This window comes from Miscanthus floridulus, chromosome 13 (genome assembly GCF_019320115.1).
Source record: "Miscanthus floridulus cultivar M001 chromosome 13, ASM1932011v1, whole genome shotgun sequence".
In the NCBI taxonomy this organism is placed as follows: Eukaryota; Viridiplantae; Streptophyta; class Magnoliopsida; order Poales; family Poaceae; genus Miscanthus; species Miscanthus floridulus.
In genome coordinates this window covers 52,638,685-52,655,031 of record NC_089592.1, presented here as the reverse complement: position 1 = coordinate 52,655,031, position 16,347 = coordinate 52,638,685, and the positions used below count along the sequence as shown (strand labels likewise).

The following is a 16,347-nucleotide window of genomic DNA, read 5'->3' as shown; positions in this document are numbered from 1 at the left end:
AAGTACTTCTCTGATTTCTTGTGTTGAGACAAAATGCCTACTGCACAGGTCGAACTAACAAACCAGAACAAGTACTCACACCATCCGACATGTGTTCTCTTCTCAACAGATACATCCAAAAAACATGAGTGAGCAAAAAAAGAAAAGACCGGCGATCTGTAATCAAATCAATGAGTAATGCAAACAATGCTTCTATCCTGACATTTCCCCCTTGTAAAAGATCATCACTGTACTTGATATGACAATAGAGGGAAAAGAAAAGGAGGTGGGAATGCAGAGGTGTCGCACCATCCCATTATCACTGTACTCAAGGTCTCAAGTCCATGCAGGCATACATGAGTGTAACTGGAAAGGTAGCCTGCCCAACATGCTGAAACTGAAGATGCAGAGGACACACAATTGAATTACAGGACTGAATGCAGATCTATCTCTGTATGTACACAGGCATATTGGTGCGGGGCGTCTGTATGAATTTATAATAAACTTTGAAAATTTACATTTTACAGAAACTATTTTGGGACATATGATTTGTTTGTCCAATGGACCAAACGGTAACAGTTTTTTCTCCTTTGTCTCTTGAAGGAGTCACACTATGATCAATCTGATCATTCTGTACTTTGGTTTTCTCTGGTTGGCCAAGGCCCTTCCTGTTCCTTCAGAAAAACAAAAGTAGTCAAGATCAAACTACTGTTCTTGTTTCCTCATCTCCAAAAATAAATCCAATTTGGTTACACAAGTCGCTGGATCTGGAAAGCAATAATAAACAAGATGATGAGAGGAAATGTGCAAGCCACCAAAGTTTGAAAGCTGAACTGAAGACGAGAAAACGAAATCTTGACGAAGAAGAAGATATGGGCTGGGCATGCACGGTCGCTGGCTGCAGTGCTGCACTGTACCCAAGTCATCTATCTATACTTCTCCGTTGGCAATGAGGATTGCTGGATTTGTAGATAGATACAGTACATTGCAAGCGAAACAAACAGGAGGCAAGGAATTCGCACTGGTAATATATTGACCCGCCATTACGATTCCGATGGCTGTGTTTCTGCAGTATGCACGTGATGACCTTTTGGGTGGGTTTGTGTAGTCGTGTTCATCATACGGCTCTTCATAAATTGCAGTACGACCATAATTTTCAGAAAGAAAGAAAAAAAAAACACCACACGCAAGCCCCGGACACACGAATTAGTGGTTATATACCGTCTATTCATATATACCAGGTCAACTGGAGGAGCAGGAAAATGATTAGACGGCTTTAGAACAAAAAAAAAAAAATCAGACGGAAGAACAGCACAGACATAATAATAGTAATTAAAATTAAAAAGAAAGTAAAAGAATCAGACGGAAGAACAGCACAGACATGGAAAAAAACATGCCGTTGCCCGCGTGACAGGCGGGAATACTCACCACTATACTACAACTTCTCTAGTAACTCTGAGAATTATTTACTAATATGTCGTTGGTCAATTTGTTTAACAACAACGAACGCTTTAACATTTTCTATTGAAACTACAGCAAAACCATTAATCAAACGTCTTGAATGCTATAACCCCATAGATATGTTTGTGCTCAGGGTTTTAATGGTTATTCATTCCGTTGTACTATCGTGGACTGGGAAAAGGGAACCCAGGGTTTTAGAACAAAGCTCCATTCGCAAATACTTAGTACTGCAGTACACAGATTCATTCCACTACCAGTCGTATCCGCAATACTCAGTTCGGAACTTTGGATGCCAAACAAAATGCTTTACCTTACTCATAACGGTCAAACACCGGCACAAAGCATTCCAGTTCTCAAAAAATACGTATAATAAATCAACAATCTCATTTTACCTCCATTTGTTGTCGAGGCCTCGAGGGTAGGAATCCATTTTTACATACTGAGATCTTCACATGCCAAGGAGGAAGGAGGGTAATTTCTGAATCAACTACTATCATCATCGCATTGTCAACGAATGGAACAAATAGCTTGGCCTTCAGATGCGGGATCACTCCCAGAACAAAAAAAAGGGGACTGATAGTCCGATACTGTACAGTGTACACTTGATTGCAATCATCTTAGAGGTGGTCTTGAGAATGGAGTCTGCACGGATGATGAGTATGATGATGATGCTAGCGGAACTGTTGAGAATTCAGAGTCTGGACGACCCAAGAGATGTGGCCTTGTGGATGGGCCAGGTGCCAGGTTTGTGGGGCGCTGCGATGGTTGCTGGATGCTTGACGATGTACTTGGACCCGTGGCGGTATGGCTCTCTTCCTGCGATTGCCTTGCAGCTTCTGAGGCTTCCCGTTTCTCCCTTTCTTCCGTCTCCTTGAGCAGGAAGTCCACCCATAGGTCTGCGAATGACTGCACATGATGGCACAAGGACACCAATATCAACCATCAGGTTGTAACATAATGCAAAGTACAGCTTAGTGCTTCTCATTGTCTGCTGAATTTTAGAGGTGAAAGGAATAGGATCATGAAAAAAAAAGGTATCAGGCATATAGATCCCACCTGGCTATCCTGAGACGCTTGAGTAGATTTGCCAGATGGACCTCCACCAACAATTCCTCCGACTAGGCGTCCCGGGAGACCCAAAACACCACGGACAACACCCTTACCAGCATTATTTTGTGCAAAACCAATCCTTTGCTTGTCTTCCTCGGAGAAGCCAAGCATGCGGACCATGAGATCCAGAACCTGCCCATATCCAACATCAGCAAATTATTTGATAACAAACTTTATTTTGGAAGTATATATGACACTAATTGATTTGGACAAAGAGCCACACACCTCTTTGCTGTGATTTCGTTGGAAGTAGGTGACTAGCAGTTTGATCACAATGCGCCTGCAAGCAAAAGTTTGATTCTTTTATATGTTGCATATATCATATAGCATCTACTGATTTGTCGGATGAGGTGATGAAAGTGCAGAAAGAAAAGAAAATTCTATGTTACACAAGATATATCTTGTGAAACAGAGAACTTTGGTATAGAACAGGATGATAAAATTTGGAAATGTTAAGCTGCACATGGCATGGTATGACCATAGATTAACCAGCAGTAAAGTTTTGGTCATTGATTCTTATTTCAAAGCTAAAGAAGAAAAGGTGAAAACAAGAGGAATAGAAAACACAATTAGTATTATTTTACCGTACACACAGGAGAGCTGCTTATCTTTATATTAAGAAGATGAAAAAGGGGCAAAAGAGCCCCAACAAAAGAAAAAAAAAACCACACACGCCGAGACTCAGTCACTAACGCAAAAGGGGATGACAAGCTACAACTACACCTTTTACAAAAGAACAGAATGACCACAAAAACAGCCGAAGGCAGAGCTAAACACAATCAAGAAGCGGAGCAATCAATAAAGTGATGCCCTTAGATCCAGCCAAACCCCATAGCCTCATTTCCTCAATGGTCAAAGCCAAATCATTTCGCACAACAGGTGCAGCCCCATCGAAGACACATCGAGTGCAATGATTCCAAAGGGACCAAGCTCCAAGATTCCACTTCTGGTGTATTATTCTCGTACAAAGGTTTGGGAATGAATGTTTGTCCATGGGCTCATTTATATGAGCATATTCAGTTCTTACTGTTATATCATGTATTGGAGGAAAATTGTCTTCACCAAATAATACATAGCTATCTCTATCATTGGTAACATGGTTTGAGGCCTTGTGGCATCCTGTGGCACTAGGGGTACACACCTGGATGCCTTCTAGGCGAGATGCCTAAGCAATATGGTGTAACTAAAACCTTGTGGTGTCATGTGGCGCCTGGGATATGCCTGGACACCTAGGTGACGAGTTGGTACAATGGTTTTTGAGGCATTGTGGCATCCTATGGTGGTAGGAGTACGCCTGAACACCTAAATGCATTCTGGGGTACACTAGCGATATGGTGTGACTAAAACCTTTGTGGTGCCCCGTGGCGCCTGGGGTACACTAGGCAACATGCTACGTGATGCCTAAAAAACCATGATTGGTACATAATTATATAAACGAGGTGTCCTCCATAGATGCATTCACTAAATCACTACAGAAGAAAAAGTAATCATTACCAACCTGTCAACGGAGTTATCTGAATCTAGTGACATCCTATTCACAGTTGTCATGCTTTGTTCTAGTGCTCTCCGCAATCTTGAATTGTCATCCTCAAACTTCTGCATGGATCGCTTCCCATCTACTAACATCCTCTCTGCTTGTGAAAGTTTGGTAGCTATATCTTCCTTCTCCCTTCTTGAAATCTCAATAGTTTGATTTGCCACCTGCATAAAAGGGACATGCCTTACTAATGTTACTAGGCACAAAGACTGAGTACGTGAGCACACCATAAATTTAGGCCTACATGAATCCAATAAAAATAAGAGGTACAATCACAAGTACTGACGTTGGTCAGTGCTTGCTCAAGCATCTACAAGGTATGCTCTGTTTTTACCTTTAATGACACTGACAATTTAGACAGTTCTTCCCTAGCAACAGCTAAATCACCTCCAAGTCGTTCCTACATACAAATTAAAGACCATAATCAATCTGACAATATTTAAATTAGTAAGCTTCAAACAAAGAATACCCCAAGAATTCAATCACCTTGGCTTCACTCTCAGCATAGTACTGTCCAAGGGCAGTCTGAAGATTTAGCAGCTCCACGTTTTTTGATTCAAGTGCACTCATACAGCTTGCAAGTTTGTACTTCAAATCTTCTATTTGTTCATTTGACCTCTGGTACTCTTCACTTACGATCTTTTTGTTCTCCTCCTGCTTTGCCATCTCAACCTTTAAAGCCCTCTCTAACTGCATTATATGAGCCCTTTGCTGCTCACAGACTACCCGCAATTCATCAATGAGTTTACTATCTTCATCCATCTTTTCTTGGTCTTCAAGATCCTAATGAAAGTGAATTGTTAGTTTGCACATCATATTGTCCAGTAAACAGGTTATCACATTAAACATAAAGGTATTGCACATAGCTTGCACGTAGGTAGTACAAAACTACAAATGAAGCAAGGGACCACATAATACTTTGCCTTGTCTCACGAGTACTACAAAAAAATGCAAGAAAAATACAAATACCAATATATGGTTACCTTATCTAACAAATGCTGCTTCAGCCGAGCCAGATCCTGCACTGCTTTGTCTCTCTCACGGGAAGCATCCTGTAATGCTCTTTTCAAAGAATCCATCTCTTCCTTAACCTTCACAGTGGAACTACAAGCACATCAGTACTTTTATTCTCTTTGCCATTAGGTGGTATCACCAGTAATATATACTACAAATCCTTGTTTTGTTGGCCCATAACTCTTAAGTAACAAGTCATCCATAGTGAAATTTACAAACTCTATGATCTTGGCAATTTTCAGATGACTCTTACTAGCAAAAACTGTGGAAAATTCATTTCAGCACATTAAGCAACATATAATGCATTGAGATCTTGATTTAACATCGAAGTTCTGAATAAACAAATACAAGGTTTCAAAAGGTGCTAGGGGCTAGGCAGGCGCTAAGCCACCGATTAGTGCCTAGGGCGCCTAAACATAGAGATTTAGTTGCATAAATATAAAAGGGCGTACCCAGTGCAGAGAGCTCCCGCTTTGTGCGGGGTCTGGGGAAGGGTGTCAGTGGCAAGCCTTACCCTCGCCTGTGCAATGCGAGGAGACCGCGACTCGAACCCGGGACCTTCCGGTCACGGGCGGTAAGACTCTGCCGCTTGCACCAGGCCTGCCCTTCATTTAGTTGCATAAATATGAAAGAATAAATAGAAAAGGACGAGCAATGCCATAAAAGCCCACTAAGGGAGGAAGCCCACTAGTCCATCTGAAGACCATAACACCAAACGATGCCCTACCACCACCGATTCCCAGTAGGCAATCCTTGTGAAGCCACACCACCTCTCCACCTGTGTGCCCCAGTCCGTCACTCTAAATCTCCATGGTGCACCACCTCTTCTCCTCCTGCACTCACCCCATCTGCTCCTCCATGCACCCCACCTCTACTCCGCCTGTGTGCACCCCATCCTCTCCCCCTCCATGGCACCCCTGCTTTGGCTGCGCTCATGACCCTTTGGAGAAATCAACAATGTTTTCAAGTCGTCTAATCGAACCTAGTCACCATGGGACCGACCATGTGACTAATCGCGATTACTCGTTGACCAGGCCGATTAGTCTAGTAGAGTGGATTGCTTCTCTTTCCTTTGGAACCAAAGAATAGCAAAGGGACAGCAGTACAGCACAGCAAGCAACCTAGCAGTCTAGCAGAGAGTTAGAGAGGCTGCAGAGTGAGGGATGGGGGAGGGAAGAAGATGGAGAGGGGAAAGGCACATACCGTCGTCGGAGCAGCTCATCACGAAGACCGCGGCCACTTGACCTGGCAGAGGGCGCCGTTGACTTCACAGCTCACCAGAGAGGAGAATAGCGTGCGAGGGAGGGGAATAGCTCATGAGAGAGGGAATCGCGCGCGGGAAGGGGAGGAATCGCGCGCGGGAGGCAGGAAACGCGCGCGGGGAAAAAATTGCGGCTGCCCTGCGTTTGCCATCGTGCCTACGTGCCTCCGGTGTTTTGGGGTGCCTATTCTAACCCTAATAGGCCAAATTGGAAGCCCAATAGGCCACATATAGGCCCAGTTGAACAGGCCCAAAAAAACAGAGCAACCACACTGGTCGTCCATGGCCTAGTGGGTTAGTCGTCGACTAATCGGACGACCAGCTTTCTGGTCGAGCTAATCGAGTCGGACCTCCTAATCGAACACCAGGGACCGATTAGGACGAGTAATCGCGATTAATCGGACGACTTGAAAACCACAGGCGGTAAGACTCTACCGCTTGCACCAGGCCCGCCCTTCATTTAGTTGCATAAATATGAAAGAATAAATAGAAAAGGACGAGCAATGCCATAAAAGCCCACTACGGGAGGAAGCCCACTAGTCCATCTGAAGACCATAACACCAAACGATGCCCTACCACCACCGATTCCCAGTAGGCAATCCTTGTGAAGCCACACCACCTCTCCACCTGTGTGCCCCAGTCCGTCACTCTAAATCTCCATGGTGCACCACCTCTTCTCCTCCTCACCCCATCTGCTCCTCCATGCACCCACCTCTACTCCGCCTGTGTGCACCCCATCCTCTCCCCCTCCATGGCACTCCTGCTTTGGCTGCGCTCATGACCCTTTGGAGAAATCAAGCAGAAGGGGCTACATCAAACAGAGGTGAGCATAATCGACCGACTTGGACACCACAAGGTAGGCATAGTCGCATAGATTGAATCACGATACAACAAACCATTTTGCCATCCAAATCTCATCTCTTCTCTTCCTTTCTTCACCATCCATGGGTTCTGACAGTTCATGCAGTGTTTAATTGGACGCCTATGGACTAGGAGCCATGATAGGTCTCTGCCTAGCACCTAAGCGAGTGTTTAACAATGTCTTTTGAACACTGAATAATAACAAGTAGTGTTTGTCATTGAACAAAAAAAGTCTATCCCATGCATCTTCCATAGGCATTGATCACCATTGAAATTATATATATGAAGCACAGCTTAAGAGCAAGATCGTACCTTTTCCGAGTCAGAAATCTTGTTAGTATCAAATGTACTGTCAACAGTTTTTTGTGAGGTACTCTTCATACTCTTGAGATCTGCCTCAAGCTTGACTTTCTCTATCTGCAGAAGCAAATATTATGTTGTCAAAATCTGCAGCGAAGTTTCCATATGTTCATTGTATTAGCACTATATTATAGCAGATGCACGATCTATTCAGACCTTTAGGCTAGAGTTCTCCTTCTGTAGAGCCATCAACATATTTCTTAGGCTCTGAAGTGATCCGTTCGAGACATGCTCCTTGTCCCTTCTGCTTAAGTCATCTTGAACACGTCTCAACTCAGATTTCTTCTCACTCAGTTCCTTGTGTAGCCCTTCCATGCTAGTTGATATCTGCAGAAGTACATAAGAAAATAATCTTCATGCCCATGGAGTCAAACCCATTACCTTAAACAATAAACATACTGTTGACAGTGGATCAAGATACCTTGGCATCTCTTCCATAGGGAAAAAACTTACCCTCTCTTTGTTCATCTTGAGTTCATTTAGTTGCTGCTGAAGAAATTCACTCCGCTTGGTTTCATCTAAAATGTGGAAACAGAAGATTTAGATAACAAAAGCTCACTAAATTTAATATAGACCGCTAGCTGTTTCAGATGTAACAGTTTGGACTTAGATCAAGCATACCTTCTAGCCTCCTTTTAGTTTCAGTTTCTTTCTCGGAATTATTGCTGAGCTGCTGTTTCAATTGTTTGATTTCATTTTCAAGACTAGCTTGCTTGGTAATCAAGGATGATCTCTCTTCCTCCAATGCACTTCCCTGTAGCATGATTTAATTTAATGAAGAGAATTGATTATTTTAACTAAGTACACAATTTCTTTGCATGCAACAAATAAAGATATCAAAGCCGTTGTTTTTAACACTTCACCATAGGATAAAAAAGTCACATCGACAGCTTTTAAGTAGGATGAGAGTGTGAAGGGAATACAAACTAGGAATATATAATATACGCAGTGTAATGAAACTGATTATAAGTAATAACTACCTTCTGATACCCTGTCACTGGATGCAGACCATTTGCCTGGGTACCGTGAGAAGAACCACCGCCATATCCATTCTGCTTGGTGAGATTCAATGAATTTTCCTGAACTGCATTCCTTTGTGCTCTGGGTGATCTTTCCAAAGTACCCTGTGAGACCTTATGTTAATAGTTTACCATAGTGGCATGTTGCATAATAAATGACATATAGTAACTCTATTAAAGTGAATAAAACACAAAATTACATTAGAATTGGCTGAAACTGCCTTACAGCTCTCCAAGCTTCTTTTAAGAGATCCATTTTCTTCACGAAGTTTTCCCAGTTGTTCCTACAAAAATATGCACACCACATGTAAGAAAGATTGTAAGCCTGCCACGTAAAATCAGTAAATTTGTTTAGACATAAAGATTAAGCATACGACAGATGTGGAAAGTGGAAACTAGCTAAAAATGATTCTTGCATCCAAAAAAAATGCATCAACTAAAAATGATCTGGCAAGCAGATACACATAAAAGGGAGAAACAGGGACCTATAAAGAAGGGCAGAAGGCATACCTCTTTTTCCTTCAACATTGCAGCATAATTGAAAGATAATGCCTTTATTTCAGCCTCGGAAGCTTGAAGCTTTTGGATGTCATCCCTCAATTTAGAAATCTGCAAAGGAAAATGAAATTACATCAATTCATACTTACTGCACTGCTTTCACAATTTGTCACGTGGGAATGGAACCAGTAAGATCTGTTCTTAGAATAAGTAGAACCTTGTGCAACATAACAAATAATAGTTCACTTCACAGTTCAATATTTAGAGAGATTGACAGTTCAACAAGTTCCTTATAGTTCACCAGTCCCCAAGGATAGCTTCTGTGCAATATGTCCTGTCTAAGATCACAAGTAACCAACCCCATTTTTTTGCCACATGATATGCTAGGAAAGAATTTACTTCTCACTGCTTTTAACCATCTATTAGAACAAACACTTAGACGTAATACACAACATTGGAAAAAGCATTCTACCAACTTAGATGAACTTATGCACCCTAACTTGGAGCCACGTTAATCACAGGATCAATTACGGAGGCAAAGGCTATATTAACATACACTGATCCCTTACCCACCTCGCTATCAACACCCCCTTAAACCCAGATATCAACACTCTATATATTCCTTTTTCTTCCAACAACAACAGCCTGCTCGTCAATGCGAATTTTTCCCTAGTACATTGGCTACGGGTGCTGGTTGACTGATTGAAATCATTCATACTATCCAAAAGACTTCGGCAGTTGGACTTCGAAAGGTAGAGCTTCGGATCCCGATAACATAACAGACACACAGGAACCTCTACTCGAATCAATTCGCCTGAGGAATTTGCCGCCGGGGGATGGGGGTTTACCTCGTCGGGCTCGGCGGCTTCGGAGCCGGGGCCAGGGCGGGAGTACCGTCGGCGCCTCCCCGACGACGGCGGCGTGGAGGAGAGGTCCCCGCCCCTAGCTGCCGAGGCCAGCGGCGGCGCGGGGACCTCGTCGGCCGCGGCGTCGTCGACCTCGCCGGCGAGCCGGGAGAGGCTCTCCCGGTAGGTCGCGATGGAGCTCCGCATCGCCGCGGCGGGAGCCACCGCTGCTCCTCGTGGCGCGGGGCCGGGTCTGGCCCGATCCAACGAGGCTGAGGGGGTAGGGTTTGGGGGGCGGTGGCGACGCGAGGCGGGGAGGGGTGGGCGGAGATCTGAGAGAGGTGGGAGGAGTGGGATGACAGTAACGGAAGGAGGCCACACGACGCTACCGCGGGGTTAGGGACGAAGACAATTTTTTCCTTTTTTTTTTTTTGCTCTTTTTTTCCGTTTTATTTTATTTATTTCGATTCCACGCTTCATTTAAAGTTTTCTCGGTTTTTTCGCCGGCTTGACTTGTATTGCGAGCTGCGTTTGTACGGCAGGGTGGTCGAGCATGGACGCTGACTCGTTGTGCTTTCCATTTGTGTGTGTGCTGCTCTCTCCGTGAACAAAATATATACTCTATCTGTTCTAACAAAAATAAGGTCGTTTTAAATAGCGATACGGTCTTCAAAGTATAACTTTGACTACTTATTTTTATAAAAATATTTATCAAAAGTGATATACGTAAATTTTTGTAAAAGTATTTTTCAAGACAAATCAATACATGTGGTTTTCATATTTCTAAACTCAACAACTTAAAAGTTATTCATGATTTATATTTTCAATATTTGACCTAAGCCTCGGTCAAAAAAAAAAACTTTATTTTTGAGTACGAAAGAAGTACAGTTTTAAATTTGACTAAAACTATACTCCTACTATCAGCCTGAACGGTTGTGCTTCCGCAAGAGGAGTGGGAGAGATGCTGGCCCGTCGCCCGACCCTTTATTGCCTCTCTTCAAAATTTGAATGCTCGACTACATTGTACAGAGAGCAAAGAGAAGTGTCAAACAAGGATGTGATGGAATGGGTCATAGTCACGTCGACCGACCCCTCTTTGGCTGCTTTCTCATGATTTTCAGCGCAAAGCTCTTTGGCTACTTAGCAAAGTATGATGGAGAGAAGGGAGAGGGGTTAAGCATCATTGGAGGATCGGTCGACCTCCCTAATGCTCCTCCTGAAAGGAAGATGTCTAAGAGGGAAGTGAATTGGACTAATTCTAAAATTCTTTGTAATAATTAAACCCTACATTTAGCTCACTTCACCCCTTATGCCTAGAATATAATTCTATTGATCTATCGCACAAAAGTTTAGCACCCTAAGTTCCAATCCTACTCTAGCATGGTAATTCTAAGAATGTAAAGACAAGAATTAAATTGCTCAAATGTAAATGCTTAAAGTAAAGAGAGGAGAAGAAACGCGGCGATATTTTACCGAGGTATCGGAGAGTCGTCACTCCCCACTAGTCCTCGTTGGAGCACCCGCGCAAGAGTGTAGCTCCCCCCTTGCTTTGCGCAAGGATCAAGTGCTCTCTACAGGTTGATTCTTCGATACTCCGTCGTGGTGAATCACCCACAATCGCTCACAACTTGAGTTGGGTCATCCACGAGCTCCGCCGGATGATCACCAAACTCCAGATCACCACCAAGCCGTCTAGGTGATGGCGATCACCAAGACTAACAAGCTCAAAATCTCACTTGACCACAACAAGTTTAATGAGAAAGGTGGATGCACACTTGCTACTCTCCTTACACTAATGAGGCCTTAATCTTGGGTTCTCAAATCTCAATCACCTCACTAGGCTCTTGCTCTTCTAAGTACTCTTAAGGGTGTTTCTCAGCTGAACAAATTGGCAAAAGACCTCCCTTGGATGAATAGAGGAAGTATTTATACCCCCTCATTCAGAACGAACCGTTAGGAGGTTGAGTTAGTGCTCTGCAGGGTGATCGGACGCTCTGGTCAAGGTGACCGGACGCTCTGGTCAGTTGTTCCCGCCATAGAGCCGTTAAGTGGTGACCGGACTCTGACCTACGTCTGGTCATGAAAACTGCTCTCTGGAACCTTACTAATGTTGATCAGACGATGGCGCCTAGAGTCCGATCACTTTGCTGTTCAGTGTCCGGTCAGTAACCGAAACCTGACCAGCGTCCGGTCAGCACTGACCGGACGCATCCGATCAGGACTTTCCCTCTCTAGAACCTCTTTGGAATTGACCGAACTCTGGCACCCAGCGTCCGGGGTCTTTTCACTCAGCGTCTGATCACAAATAGACGACTTCAATTGATCAAATGAACTGACGGGACTCACCCTTCAGTATCCGGTCACAACCAGACCAATGTCCGGTCAGTCATTTGACCCCCCATTCACTTCCAACTCAAAATTATATGTGAATGAAGTTTGCTCCAATTGATCTTAGGGCTACTCCTGAGCTACCTAGTGCTAGATTTGACAATTGTGCACCACACCTAACCCACTAGACTCACCTAGGTCAAGCTACTAGTCCATACCCCCCTTAATAGTATGGCCAAAGAAAAAAACAAAGTCCTAAACTACTATAAGTGTCTCTTCAACACCAAACGACACTTAGAACTAGTCCATCCTTAACCTTATCGTCCATCCTTTGAAAACTGAAATGATTTTCATCGTAGAGACATGACAACCATGATTGCTCAATCAATTGCCACTACCATGATCTAACTTAATTGCTTCTGCAAAACACATATTAGTCATAGTAATCTCGTATTGTCATTAATCATCGAAACCCAACTAGGGGCCTAGATGCTTTCAATCTCCCTCTTTTTGGTGATTGATGACAATACTACCTCGAGTATGTAAAAGATATGAGGTTTTCAACATGCTTAGTTCATATAAGCTTTTGACAATAAGAACAAAAGAGTTAGGCATGCTTATATGACCCAAGCCAATATGATGTACTCAATAGATATGAAATAAGCATGAGTACAAGAAATAAAGCTCATTTGAATCGGAGTAAAACATGGAAGCAAACCAAATAAGCATAATGAAGTGACATGACATATATAAAGATCAAAGTAGAGAGCACACATGTCACATATCATATAAGTATCACACATATCACATAAATATCACAATCACACGTATGTAGTTCATTGCATGAAAGTAAACATGATTGTATAGTAATGTATCACACATAAAAAGCCAAAAGTAATAAATCATAAGCTCCCCCTAGATATATCGCTCCACCTAGATCTAACATACTCGATCCCTCTCCCCTTTGGCGTCAAGCACCAAAACCTAAGGGTCGGTTGGCGGGGCAGGAGCAGACGAGTCGGGCGCTGAGGTGCGGTGAGCGATCTAAAACTGTGTAGCATCATCCTCTGATCCGAAGCTCTGAGCTGTCTGACCCTCTGTCACTGGAAGTGAAGCTGAAGTGGTCTAGGTCTGCTGTGGGACTAGTGCGGCCTATGACTCTATAGGTTCCACTGTAGCAGCTGGCTCTGATGATGCAACAGAAGAAGGAAGCATCTCTATAGTCCTAGTAACTGGAGCGACTATGGAAGGAGTAGGGACACATAGCTCTGGCAGTGTAGGCTGACCTGTCAACTCACTGAAAGTAGCACCAAGGCTCTTGGAAATTAGGGTGTCAGTCACAAGTACTGAGGAGCTCTAAGCTGGTGTGAAGCCCGTGACAATAGGTGTGAAGGAAGGACCCTAGGCTGGCACTGGAGAAGCAAACCACTAGGACACCTGCTCTGTCGGTGAAGCAAACTATGTAGCTGGCTATCCTTGACTCTAAAGCCCACTAGGCTATATAGTTGGAGTCGTTGAAGTGGTGGCAGGCTGACCAAGCTGAGGTGTAGACGGTGGTGGAGCAACTCCAATAGTAGTGACAACATGCTGCATAAATCCAAGTAACTGCTGCTACTGCTGTATGGCCTACTGTTGTCACTGGAACTCGTCCTGTCTGGCCTAAACCTGTGCAAGGGCAGCTACAGTCCTGGGCCTAGCGTGCCTGATCCTACCTCATCCGCTCAAGAATAGCAAGAAGAATGGGGGTCTATTTATGGTGGCTGGGGTGGAGCTGAGCTAGAGCCACCGGCCTCACTGTTATGTCATCGAGGAGGCATCTGAGGGATAGCCTGATAGTCATCATTAGAACTATCACTAGGGTCGCTCTTGACCATACCCTCCTGTTGAGCATCTAGCTGCTCCTCCTCTGTCGCTGCTACGCCCCTAATGATCTCATACTGCTAGGCTGCAGTCTCTGGCACCTCTAGGCGATGGCGTGGCTAGATAGGTGTCCTCGCTCTGCTATGACGGAGCATCTGGGTCATGTTGTATGGAGGGAACTCTGTAGTAGCTCTAGTGTACTCAGCCATGGTCTCTAGGGACTTCACTGTGACTGCCTTGCAAATCAAGAATGTGATCTAGTGAGCATAAGGTAGTTAACGATGGCCTCTGAACCCCTCTGCAAGAGTGTCCTCCATCTCTAATAGAATAACATCCCAAATATCAAAAAATGTCTGCTGGATCAGAGACTGTACTAGCCACAACTGGATGCGAGTCAATCCCTTGTGATAACCCATCCTTGGGAGAAAAGTCCTCCTCATGATAGCATCAAGCAGCCTAGCTATAGGAGTAAGATCTCTAGGTGTCTTGCTCGACTCCTCGCCAAAAGGCTCTATAAAGCAAGGTCGGACCAGATCTGTAGGAGGCACAAGACCGCCGTGAGGGCATCTGGGAGGCTCTGTCTGACCGTAGTAAACCTCATGAAGGCAGATGGGTGACTCTAGAATATTGAGGATCTCTCTGACCCTTAAGCTCATTAGCCTGTAGTCACGGCTCTGAATGCAAAGTATATGAACCTGTGGCCCGAGTCAATCCAAAGTGAAGAGTAGAACTCACGGACCCATGATGGAACATACCGGCCAGTACGTCCAAGTAGGTTTGTCAACCTTGGCAAGTAAGAGAGATGAGGGCAGATCTGCTCTCCTATTGTTGCTACAAGTGCCTCAATAGAACAAACTCTCTATGATCTGAAAGCCACACCACTGTTCAGATAAGCATTGTAGAAGTCTTCCTACAGTGGTGTATAGAATCCCTCTGAAGCACGCTCATCCCGCCTCGGTGGAAACCAGTCCTCGAACTACACAAACCTGAGCTACTGCCCCTGCTTGGCTGTGGCTGCCCTTAGATCAAGGTGCGTCACTAGAGGTGGACCCTATGGTCTGGGAGGCGAATGAGAACTCCTCCGCTGTGTCTCTGGCCTCGGTGTCACCTGAGCACGAGTACGACCAGAGTGTCACAACTATGGCTGAGGTGCCTACTCTATCTCCTCGGTCTGCTCTGCCTCCTGAGTCTGCTCTATCTGCTGGGTGCCCTCTGACTGCTCTATTGGCTGTGTCTGCTACTGTGGCTCCCCCTAAGGCTGACTCACATCTAAAGTGACCTACCGTCCTTCAAGCATGATAGTCCCAGCTAGACTACCATGACGACGCTCAACCTACTCAATGGCGGCCCTCTGAGCTGGTTTGCAATACGAACACCACTCTGAGCTCCTCCTCTCTTTGCACGCTCTACGCCGGCTGCAATTATTGCTACTCTCTGAGCCTCTACATTGACAAGCTTCCACTTCTTTGTTGTGGTCTTCTTGGCCTTGCCTTTCACCTAAGCAGACAAGCGAGGTGGAGGCCTCGGATCCTCATCACCTGGACCACCTCCGGCATTCTTAACATGTGCCATTGCTGGAGCTGAAACAAACTGCTGTCATGGACAAGAAATGACTGCCAACTGACACTTCTGAGGCTTGGCCTCGATCCGTACTCATGGACTTGGCCCCGAGTTCACTGACCACTGCCAAAGGAACCTCACAAACACCGACTCGCTGCTTGATAGAATAGATTGGATATATGAATAATTACAATATACATCTAGAGACACAAAACCCTAAGAAGCTAGCAATAGATATGAAATTAGAGGCGATGGCTTGCTACCTGACGAACCGGCAAACCAAAGAGCAAGGAACGAATCACGGAGAACCATCGGGTCGGCAATCGAACGTCTAGGGTTAGGGTTCGAAGTAGTGTGGCGACCGAGTAATGTAGTGGATGCGGTGGATGGCAGCTAGGGTTTTGGCATGGAGCACGATAGTGGCGGCGCTGGAGATGCAGGCGGCGTCGCTAGGGCACGAGCTTGGTAGAAGTGCGGAGCAGAGGCGCGATGGCGTGGCTGTAGGAGCGGCGCGGGCGTTACGTGGAACATGCAGCGATGCACGGGCGTGGGGAGGCGCAGTGCGGTGTGGGACAGCGGCACTACAGGTGGTGGCTAGGGCACGGGCGCGCGGTGTGGGTGAGGAATGCTGTGACGACGAAGTCAGTGTGGGAG

At 44.9% G+C, this 16,347-nt stretch overlaps 1 protein-coding gene across 5 annotated transcripts; it reads right to left on the bottom strand.

Annotated features, from left to right (window-relative positions):
• Positions 1-315: 315 nt before the first annotated feature.
• Positions 316-10,315, bottom strand: LOC136500706 (golgin candidate 4-like). Of its 5 annotated transcripts, none has more exons than XR_010770088.1 (16): positions 9,949-10,315; positions 9,113-9,211; positions 8,803-8,886; positions 8,564-8,707; positions 8,205-8,337; positions 8,037-8,101; positions 7,740-7,910; positions 7,536-7,640; positions 5,071-5,178; positions 4,574-4,870; positions 4,422-4,487; positions 4,049-4,251; positions 2,776-2,830; positions 2,497-2,682; positions 1,833-2,346; positions 316-653 (listed from the first exon to the last, which is right to left on the bottom strand). XR_010770088.1 is itself a non-coding variant. In XM_066496123.1 (15 exons), exons 1-15 carry the CDS (start codon positions 10,150-10,152, stop codon positions 2,053-2,055), a joined length of 2,214 nt encoding a protein of 737 aa, XP_066352220.1. In that variant the 5' UTR covers positions 10,153-10,312; the 3' UTR covers positions 1,750-2,052. The 5 variants fall into 5 exon arrangements, 2 of the variants coding, with proteins under 2 accessions (XP_066352220.1, XP_066352218.1); XR_010770090.1 differs by having other exon boundaries at positions 316-647; XR_010770089.1 differs by lacking the exon at positions 316-653 and adding an exon at positions 730-746.
• Between the last annotated feature and the right edge of the window lie 6,032 nt (positions 10,316-16,347).

Coding starts and splice junctions, on each gene's coding strand:
- LOC136500706 (XM_066496123.1), bottom strand. CDS start 10,152: ATGCGGAGCTCCATCGCGACCTACCGGGAGAGCCTCTCCCGGCTCGCC. Junction 2,831..4,048: donor TCAGATAACTCCGTTGACAG/GTTGGTAATGAT, acceptor TTTTGCTTGCAG/GCGCATTGTGATCAAACTGC. Junction 2,347..2,496: donor AAGCGTCTCAGGATAGCCAG/GTGGGATCTATA, acceptor CATCATGTGCAG/TCATTCGCAGACCTATGGGT.